The sequence below is a fragment of the Zea mays genome, chromosome 8, assembly GCF_902167145.1.
Source record: "Zea mays cultivar B73 chromosome 8, Zm-B73-REFERENCE-NAM-5.0, whole genome shotgun sequence".
Classification (NCBI taxonomy): domain Eukaryota; kingdom Viridiplantae; phylum Streptophyta; class Magnoliopsida; order Poales; family Poaceae; genus Zea; species Zea mays.
The window spans coordinates 180,296,694-180,306,374 of NC_050103.1; the positions used below are offsets into that span (position 1 = coordinate 180,296,694).

Genomic DNA, 9,681 nt, shown 5'->3' on the forward strand with positions numbered 1-9,681 from the left:
AAGAAGCTCGCACCGTGGTCATGGGCGGATGGCGGCGATGGCGCTGGCGCTGGCGATGCGAATCCCCCGCCCCCGCCCACACCTCTCTGCAGTGCCCGGGAGCTGGTTCAGGGCGGCTGCGGGGTTCCACGGCCCACGGGTCGCGCTGAGCATGCGGCATGCGGCGGGCGGGCGGTTCGCGGCGGCCGCGGCGAGATTTGCGTAGGGGTTTGCGGGCTTGCGGCGTGCGTGCGGGCGGCCGTAAGGAGGCGGGGGCAGTCTACGGTTGTTTCTTAATAGTTAGTAGAGATAGAGATTTAGTCTACAATGGTGAACCTGCCTCAGCACCAGCCTTGGTCCGGGCCGCGGGCATGGAGGAATCCATCTCCGTCCTTTTTCGAGTTTTGGAGGAAAGCTTCTTCGGCAACATCAAGATGAACGGGCAACTACATCAGGCTCGTTTATTAGACCAGCCCACGGCCCATTGAATACAAAGCCCAACCCCGAACAGGTAGATTTCCCTCAAAGAAACAAAAAAAATAAAACAAAGATAAATCATTGGGGTTGGGGGATTGCAATTGCAAGTTGCCGCTGTGCGGTTGCGGTCGCTCCCCTCCCGACTCTGGCCAGCAGCAGCGACGGTGCCGGCAGTCGATTACTCCACGCGGCGGAGGCGGCGGTAGCCCATCCTTTCCCGTTTTCTGATCCAGTCCTACTGATACCGCGCACAGCACGCCTGCTCTATTAAAGGTACGGCGTGAAGATGAGGGTTCTCTTGGTCTCGTGAAGGCGACGCTCTTGTCTGCTAACTACATATTATAGAATGTTTTGCTTGAGGGGCTACTGGTCGCCTTCACTAGCTCCAGTGAGGGAAGGGCCTGTTCGACATCATATAAAGTTCAATTCTGTAGTGGTGAGTTTAATCTACTGTGCCCGCATGCGTTACGCATTTGGTGGTTTAGAACTGGCGGGGCGGCCTATCATGGTTCCTACTAATTGCGATCGTGCAACAGGTTTGTGGTGCTAGGGGACCGAGACCGAGATATCCCCGTGTGTGGAAAACTCGTAAGAAAATTGGGACTATTTCCAAGTCGCAGAAGCTTGTCGAATGTGTGAGGTTCTTCAACGTTTCTCTGTTGAAAAATAGTTGTGTCTGTATACTCTTGTGCATCGCCTTGACATCCTGCTGAATTAACTTTAGTCCATTCCTACGTCAGCAAAAAAAAATATCAGTTTTCTGTATTTGTAGCAACTATAGGTCTGTCTGGTTTCCTTAACCGCTTTTTACTAAAGTTCAGACACATAACCTGTATCAATGTATATGCTACATAAGGGGCAAAATATAGTTTATGTAGGATGCCTTTTGCAAGTACTAATTTTCATATGGGACACATTCAAATTGGGTGTCTGAAATTATACACCAAACTTTTATCATCCCGTGCAGATTAAAGGTCTGTCTAATGTAAAGGAGGAAGTTTATGGGGCACTTGACTCATTTGTTGCATGGGAACTGGAGTTTCCCTTGATAGTAGTAAAGAAGGCACTGAAGAAACTTGAGGACGAAAAGGAATGGAAACGAATAATTCAGGTGTTAAATGGAACTTCCTAGTTTTATGTCACTACTTGGTCTAACTTATTTTCCTACATATTCCGTACAATTGTCATGAATTTCTAGTTAAAGTTTCGTTCTGTAGTAGTCGCTAGTCCCCTTTCTTGGAGAATGTTACTAGTAATTTCATCCTTTGACAAGTCAGTTAGCTGCTCCCAGTTCTAGAAGAATAGAATTAGCTGCTCTCTTTTAACAGTAAACTGTTTTTTTTTAAGATAGTGGCAGGAGCTCTGTATTTCAACTCAGAAAGATAAACCAATTTTCCTTTACCAATACTACACCTGTGATTTAGTTGTTCCTTTATAATAACAAACTCTTTTTTTTCTGAACTGAAACAATGACCACATGATCTAGGTCATTAAATGGATGTTCAACAAAGGTCAAGGGAAGACAATGGGAAGCTATTACACCTTGTTGAATGCTTTGATCGAGGATGGACGGATTGAGGAAGCAGAAGAGTTATTTGGAATGGTGTTCTCACGATATATGGAGGGTTTGCCTCGTACATTTTTCATGAGAATGATTTCTTTCTATTACAGCGTGGAAGCGTATGATAAGATGTTTGAGGTAGGAAATGAAATGTTTGTTTTCTTATTTCACCAGTTTGCATGATGTTTTAACTAAAAGCTGGGGTTTGGCTTCATACCATTTTCCCCCCATGTTAGAAAAGGCTTTGCTCAACAGAAACATCAATTGGGGGATAATTATCCAAGCATTCTTATGATGTCTTACACGTAACTTCTCCAGATTTTTGCTGATATGGAGGAACTAGGCGTAAGACCTGATGGTTCTATTATCAGGATGCTAGGTGATGTATTTCAGAAGTTAGAGATGATGGACAAATATGAAAAGTTAAAAAAGAAATACCCACCACCGAAATGGGATTATCGACACATCAAAGGCAAGCGCATAAGAATCAGAGTTTATCCTGATAGCAACCCTGAAGTGGCGGCAAAAGGAGACCCTGACACTGATGAGCTCGAAGAGTTAGAAAGCACACACCTTAATAACGAATTGGATGAAGCAGCAAGCTCAGGCCTCGACAGGAGTGTATTGGACGATGCAGCTTCTGGAGACCTTGAATATATGTAGGTCAGAGCTTCCCTTTGGTATTTTTTTTGTGCCTGCTTAACCAAAGCGGTCTAGAGCAAATTGAACCGGTAACATACTCTCTGTTTTGGTTTGACATCCCAGAACCCATGTCGTCATACTTCCAAGACATCTCTGTTTTGGTTTGACATCCCAGAACCCATGTCGTCATACTTCCAAGACATGGGCATCGCTATCTTCTGAAGTATTTTACTACCTAGAATGAGTAGAAACTACATGCCAGGCTTTGCCATCAGCAGTCTTTTCAAGACATCATGGTGGTTTCACCGCGATATGTGTTCTTCAGAGTTTGGTTACCTGATTCACTTGCATAAGGCTCATGCCTTTTTGAATGCTTCCAGCCAGGTTAAAAACATAGCGATGGCATTAGGACCTGTAGTATCTGAGTGCTTTCGTGAACATATATGGTTGATTGTTGAAGGCAATGTCCTGGACATCAGACAGGGCAGTAGCCATTACTATGGTCCTGTTTGGCACAGCTACTGCTTGTTGAAAAAGCAGCTTATCTGAGAAGCTGATGAAAAGCAGCTTCTGCTTGTTGGCTGCTTTTAGTGTATTCTGAGAAGCAGCTGAACTAATAAGCTGCTGTAGAAGCTGGCTGTTTGGCAGGACTTCTGCTTAAATTTGCGAAGAAGCTGAAAATAAGCTGAAAATAAGCTGTGCCAAACAGGGCCTATATCATCCGGTATGGTCCTTTGTTCGGCATGGAAAGGCGCCATATTTTCAGGCATGAAAGACTCTATTGTGTATTTAACCCAGTTAATATCCGTCTCTTCAGTTGTCTTTAAAGCTGATATATTTTAGCTGTCTTTTATGGTTCATCGGTGCTACCAGCCTTCGCCCCTACGGCGCGGGGGTGGTATTGTGGTACGGTTCACGAGAGGCGTAGTAGTAGTAAAAAATTATCTGCAGACGCGCCGATGCCAAGGGAAAGCTCGTGTTCCGAGGCCAATCAACCCTTCCGTATGCATGCTTGTGCGCATTCTTAAACCATTTTGTTTGAGATTGTTGATCTTTAGGCTATCCGCACTCATTCTACTCTAAATTTCTACTCTAAAAGAAATATTCTATCCTAGTCATCAATATTTTAAAATATAGTAGCCAAACTCTCGCATCCATAACTACTCTATATCTCAACCCTATACAAACTACCATATTTTTTTATCAATATATATCAAAAATTCCCACCGTGGGCCCCACCACCCACTCCTTTTTTTTTTTGCCCCACTCGTACGCTACAGTATATGGAGTAGCGCATCGCCTTTACGCCAGATTTAGCGCTCACTCGTGAGCTACAGTGTATAGAGTAGCGCATAACGCACGCGAGTACAGCAAAATTTGCTACGCTATCCTTTACCGTTCGGCTGTGAAGTACGTGAGTGCGGCTAGCCTTAGTACCTCAACGATGAATGCCTTGTGTAGGAGACAGAACTTTCCGTTACTTCGGCCTCCGTGAATCTGAGTCGTGACGGTGCACCAACCGCAGCATGTGTTTCTCCCCCACGGGCTAGGTGAACGCTTTCCTCGGGAGTCGGGACTGGGTAATAAAGGAAGGAAGAAAAGGAGCATCCTTTGATGGGCCTCTCGTGTTTCCTTCCACTCGCACCCGTGTGCCCCTATTTGTCCGCTGGGGTAGACGTGCATTCCAAATCTCCCTGATGACAAAAAGTTTTGGCGACGAGGTGCACCTCCAACTTCAAAGAGAACTGCCTGTCCTGTCCTGTCCTCTCGCGATTGCAATCAACCAAAGTATGCTCTCGTATGCCTTTTTTTCTTGGCGGCCTCGTTTTCTCGTGATGTACACACATGTTCTTCCTAGTTGGAGTGGGTGTCTTCGTCGCGGTCATCTGTGCTGCCTTCCTCTTCTTGTGCAGTGCGTTTAGGTGAGCAGGTGACGTATAGGAGCGGCGAAATTTATATAGGTGTAGTGTAGGTCGACACTGACACCGCCCCACAATTTGATTACGATCGGTTACCTCTAGTACCCCACAGGGTGGACTTGTTTGTGAGAATGCTAGCTTTTGCCTGTTAGGTCGCGTTTCTTAAGTGCATACACACTATATAGAGGATATTCACTGCATTCTGTACTTTTGTAGCCACATATTCCTATTACACCAAATTCTTGTACTGCCTTGTAGCAAAAGGAAATGGACGAGTAACTCCAGAATTTCACAGTTGCTACCCCAAATTCTTGTACTGCCTTGAGAAGGTTTCAGAAGCTCGACTACACCCTCCTGACTAGAGATGGCAATGGGTAAATACCCACCGGGTATTACTACCCCATACTCATACCCACGATAAAAAAATAATCCCACCGGGTCACCCATATACACTAGCGGGTATGGATTTACCCCCATACCCATACCCATGTGGGTATGGGTCACCCATTGGGTCACCCGTACCCACAAAAAATAAACAACTATCAAAATATTATACTATACAAATGACAAGTATATCCATATAAATACCATTACAAAATTTTCTAGCATCATTTAACCATCCATTCAACACACCAAAGATAATTGGATAAAGTAGTAACACTATGATAGTACTACATAGCACATTACATGTTCCATTACATGGTCATTAAATTGTTGTTAAATAGTAAAAAAGTTGGATGACTAAAGTTCAAGTTCATGCTTCAGATAGGTTTATATTGGGTATTTTATACCCACGGGTTAACGGGTATGGGTGAAGGCGGAACGTTCTAATACCCGTTTACCCATTGGGTGAAGATTTTTGCCCAATAACAGACCCACGGGTAGAATATTTAGCCCACATACATACCCTAATGGAGTAAATACCCATCAGGTATCGGGTCGCGGGTACCCATTGCCATCTCTACTCCTGACGTCTACTGGCTACCCCAGACTCTCACGTTTGTCCCCATTCTTGTTAGTTTGCTAATGGTTTATGTATAGCTATGGTCGGTGTTATTTGAGTCTTTAGACTCTTAGAATCTATATTGTCTAGGATCGAATCCTAAGTCCCTAGATAACCAATCTGTAACTGAAAGTAAAACCTTGATGACATGTAGATCTGATCTACTAATCTACTCAGAGAAATGGGGAAACACACCTTGTTGTTGTTGCTATCTTCGTACCGTTGCCCTGCAGAGAAGCAGCAGGCATCGGGATCCGAGCCGCTGTAGGTTGTCGCGTTTCCAAACACTCTGACGCCTAGGCGATGGGGGCCTCTTGGGACTAGAGTTTTGGAGCGAGGAACTAGCGTTAGTTTTTCCTGCGACCCCTTAGTCCTATATTTATAGCGTCGTGTGCCTGGGGGCTCCAACCGAGGTTAGCGTGGGCCCTCCCAATCAAGGGCCCATTTAAAGAGATAGATAGTTAGGTTTAGCCCAATCCGGTCACTGATGACCAGCTGTAGAGGACACACCCAACATAGACCACTTTTTTATTGAGGATATCCGGTAGCTAGAATGGCCTCTTATATTCTATAATTTGTCACCTAAATATATGATGTGTTTTAGCTAATGCACTAATGTATATTGAGCCGATCTCAGATTTCTTAAATATGGAATATTTATGTGTTCAACCCAAAAAAGGGACCTCGCAAAAAACGGACGGGGTAGACCCTCTTCCATTTCCATCTTATTTTCGTACTTTTCTGCAGATTCAAAAACATGTAGATCAAATGTGAGAAAACAGATCATTACTCTTATAATATTTGCTATCGTAGAGCACCTGGATGGTTGGGGAAGAAAAGTGTCGTCTTTAATCTATTAGCTAGGTTAAGATAGCAAGAGAGTTGTTAGCTACATGACTAACCAACAATTAGCTGAGTGCATCCAACCCGAGCCTTCCACAAACAAGTAGTAATTGTATGTAGAGTCACAGTCCACCTGATTGGTTATCCGCACCGGTCCATCCTGAATCATCGTATGCATTGACTTTGGCTGAGCGTCTGTTTGATTGTCTGTACGCGAGGAACGATGACTACATGAGTGGATGTAAAATAAGTCATACTAAAGCTGTTTATATACATCTGCACATACGCCAGAAATAGTCGTACCTACCTAGTCAGGCTCGCGTGCGGGCGTGTGGGCACAGTAAACCAATCAGACAAGCCCACGTATAAGTCGTCGTCTGATTGCTTCAAAAGGGGAGAATATCCAATCTCATCATTCTTGCTAGTGGTAGCCTGGCAGGCAATTTGAGGATACACAAACAAATTTAAGGCACGTTTTAGTTCACAGTTAAGTTTGCAACACGTGTGGCCAAAAAATAAGAAGATGAAGATCCGTCGGTCTAACCTTAGATAGAGTTATGTTAAAGATTCGTCTTTAACTATATGAAATTAGATGTACTGAAAAGTGAGAACAAGCAAACATCGACAAGAGAAATCGTGACTATCAAAGACTAATCATGACACTGGATGCAACACAGACGTGGCCTCGATTAGTCAGTCGTTTTGTACTACCAGCACAAGGGGGAGGAGGGGGGGGGGGGGGGGGGGGGGGGTGTTGTACTCTTTGCGTCGGTCCAGTACGGTCCCTGCCGTGGTGACCATCCTCGTGGCCGCGTCTCGGAGTCGGAGCAGACGAACAGCGGCGCACAGCATCTCTCACGTACTCGCTGTCGCTGATGAGACCAGAGGACTCACTGTGCCGTGCCGCTCACACTGATCAACCAGGCTCCCGGTCCCGGAGACAGGTCACACGCTTCACAAACCCATGTGGCCGTCTCACCAACTCGGTACTGCCCTGCGCCGGTGCGCCCCTGCCCGGTGCGCACAGTCAGACCCAGAGCCACAGCCCACAGCCGGAATCCGGAACCAGCCGTGCCGTTCCGTTCGAACCCCGAGCGCGCGCGGGCGCACATGCCACTCGCCACGGCGCGGTGCCGTGCATTTACGCCGACGCGGGCGGCATACACCAACGAACCAAGTAACCAACGCTCGCTGGATAATTCCGCGACCGCTGGCTTGCTTTTGCTCGAATGAATTTTGAATTTGAATCGCGCACCGGTCGGTCGCGTCGGCTTCTGGGACTGGGAGCCAGTGCGGTGCGTTTCTCTCGCCTCGCATAGCCTCTCGCTCCGATTTATTTATTATTACTACTCGGCCAACAAATTCCGACCGTTTCCCACTAGAAAGGCAGCCTCTTCTGCCTGCCAGTGTCCAGTGTGCGCCGCTTGCCACCTTCCGCCTTTCCATGACCACGCCGCTCCTGCTGTGTGATCCTAGGACGACGCGCCTCCCGACTGCCCTCGCACGCTAGGAGTGGGGAGGGGAGGCTGAGCACGAGCACGACACGAGCGCCGCCAACGCCAACGCCAAGACGAGCTCGCGAAGGACCATGCCGAGATCCAGGTGCGTGCCGAGATCAAAGCCGCCTCCTCACTCAGTGGCGGCGGTGCCGCGGGTTTCCTTCCTTTTTACACATGGCTGGTGGCTGGGTTCCGTTTCAGGGGCAACGAGCCGCCGCTGCGGGCGTCGCAGCGCGCGCCGCTGCACCTCAAGACGACGGCCTGCTCCGAGGCGAATGGCGCGCACCACCGCCCCGTCGCCGACCGGAGCAGCCCCAAGGTCGGCGACCGGCACTCGCCGCGCAGCCCTCTGCCCGAGGTAATAAGTCTCGGTTTCTTCCACTTCCGGTACTTTTCCTTTCGGTGCCGCGGCTCACAGTTTCGCCGGTGGCGTGTGGCAAATGGATCCCTGCAGAAGAAGCGTGCGGCCGGGACGCGTGTGGCGGAGCTGGAGGCGAAGCTGGGGAAAGTGCAGGACGAGCTCAAGAAGCTGCGGGAGCAGCTCGCGTCCGCTGAGGCCGCCAAGAAGGACGCGCAGGTCGCGCTCGAGGAGGCCAAGAAGCGCGTCGGTACCAAGGGAAGCCCGGCCTCCTCATCCACCACCACCACTTCGCCTCCCTCTCCCCCTTCGCCAGGTGTCGAAAGCGCGAAGAAGCCCGAGGAGCTGAAGCTGCCGCAGCCGGCGGCCGAGGAGGAGAGCAGCGTAAACGCGCCGGCGACCGATGTGTTTGAGGTCGTCCGGGCCGAGTCCGGGGACAAGGAGAACCATAGCGCGACGGCCACGGGCGCTGAGGACTGCGAGGTTGTGAGCTGCGGCGAGGAGGCGGCGCTGGCCGAGAAGGAGGAGGAAGAGGAGACGAAGAAAATGATCGAGGAGGACAACAGCGCGGCGGCGGAAACCGACGGCGCCGAGAAGGAGAGCTGGGAGGTCCTGGAGCTGAAGGCGAAGCTGGCGGAGAAGGACGCGGAGATCGCCGCCCTCGCGGCAGAAAACGCCGAGCTCAAGAAGCGGTCCGGAGAGGCCGCGGAGGCGGCGAAGATGGTCGAAGAGGACGCGGCGGCGAAGGCGGCCCAAGCCGAGCGCGATCTGAAGGATGGCGCGGCGCGGGAGGCCCGGACGGGCGAGCAGCTGAGGGCGTCGGAGGCCGCGCGGGAGGCGCTGGACGCCGAGCTGCGGCGCCTGCGCGTGCAGACCGAGCAGTGGCGCAAGGCGGCGGAGGCGGCGGCCGCGGTGCTCGGCGGGGACAACCACCTCACCGGGCTGGCGGGCAGCGGCAACGGCAACGGCAACGGGTGGGGGGACCCCGCCACGATGCCCGACGACGGCGACGACGAGGGCTTCGGTGGCAAGCGGAAGGGCGCCGGCATCCGGGTGCTCAGCGACCTGTGGAGGAAGAAGGGGAGCAAGTGAAGGCCTGCCTCCCGCGGAATGGGGGTGATCGTGTTTTGGATTTCGCAACGGTGAGCCCGCGCCAGCTTCAACTCCATTGCCTGCCTTGCACTAGCTTTAGCTCCATCATTTTACCGCGTTTTGGTTTGGATTCTACTTATGTTTGTATGATGATGATGATGCTCGTGAGATTGAACTATGTCTGTAACGACTGATCCCGCTGCTGCCTGCTACCTCAGCGTAAGGAGCAGCAACAATGCTGGTTTGGGTGATCTTCTTTGTTATTTTCCATAGCGGAATTGAGGAATGCTCGATTGCAGCAGCATCCG

At 49.8% G+C, this 9,681-nt stretch overlaps 2 protein-coding genes across 5 annotated transcripts; both read left to right on the forward strand.

Annotated features, from left to right (window-relative positions):
- Positions 1-489: 489 nt before the first annotated feature.
- Positions 490-3,465, forward strand: LOC100283869 (uncharacterized). Of its 4 annotated transcripts, XM_008656824.4 has the most exons (7): positions 537-729; positions 802-892; positions 993-1,091; positions 1,424-1,567; positions 1,943-2,155; positions 2,336-2,676; positions 2,783-3,433. In XM_008656824.4, the coding sequence occupies exons 2-7, from the start codon at positions 803-805 to the stop codon at positions 2,901-2,903; spliced, it is 1,008 nt and encodes a 335-aa protein (XP_008655046.1). In that variant the 5' UTR covers positions 537-729; position 802; the 3' UTR covers positions 2,904-3,433. The 4 variants fall into 4 exon arrangements, with proteins under 4 accessions (XP_008655048.1, XP_008655049.1, XP_008655046.1 ...); XM_008656826.4 differs by having other exon boundaries at positions 490-892; positions 2,336-2,680; positions 2,783-3,465; NM_001366691.1 differs by having other exon boundaries at positions 553-892; positions 2,783-2,966.
- A 4,371-nt stretch (positions 3,466-7,836) lies between these two features.
- On the forward strand, positions 7,837-9,681 carry LOC100274958 (uncharacterized). The gene is given in 3 exon segments (NM_001149194.1): positions 7,837-8,026; positions 8,125-8,281; positions 8,378-9,681. Coding segments are annotated over 3 exon segments (1,167 nt in total). The 5' UTR covers positions 7,837-8,012; the 3' UTR covers positions 9,374-9,681.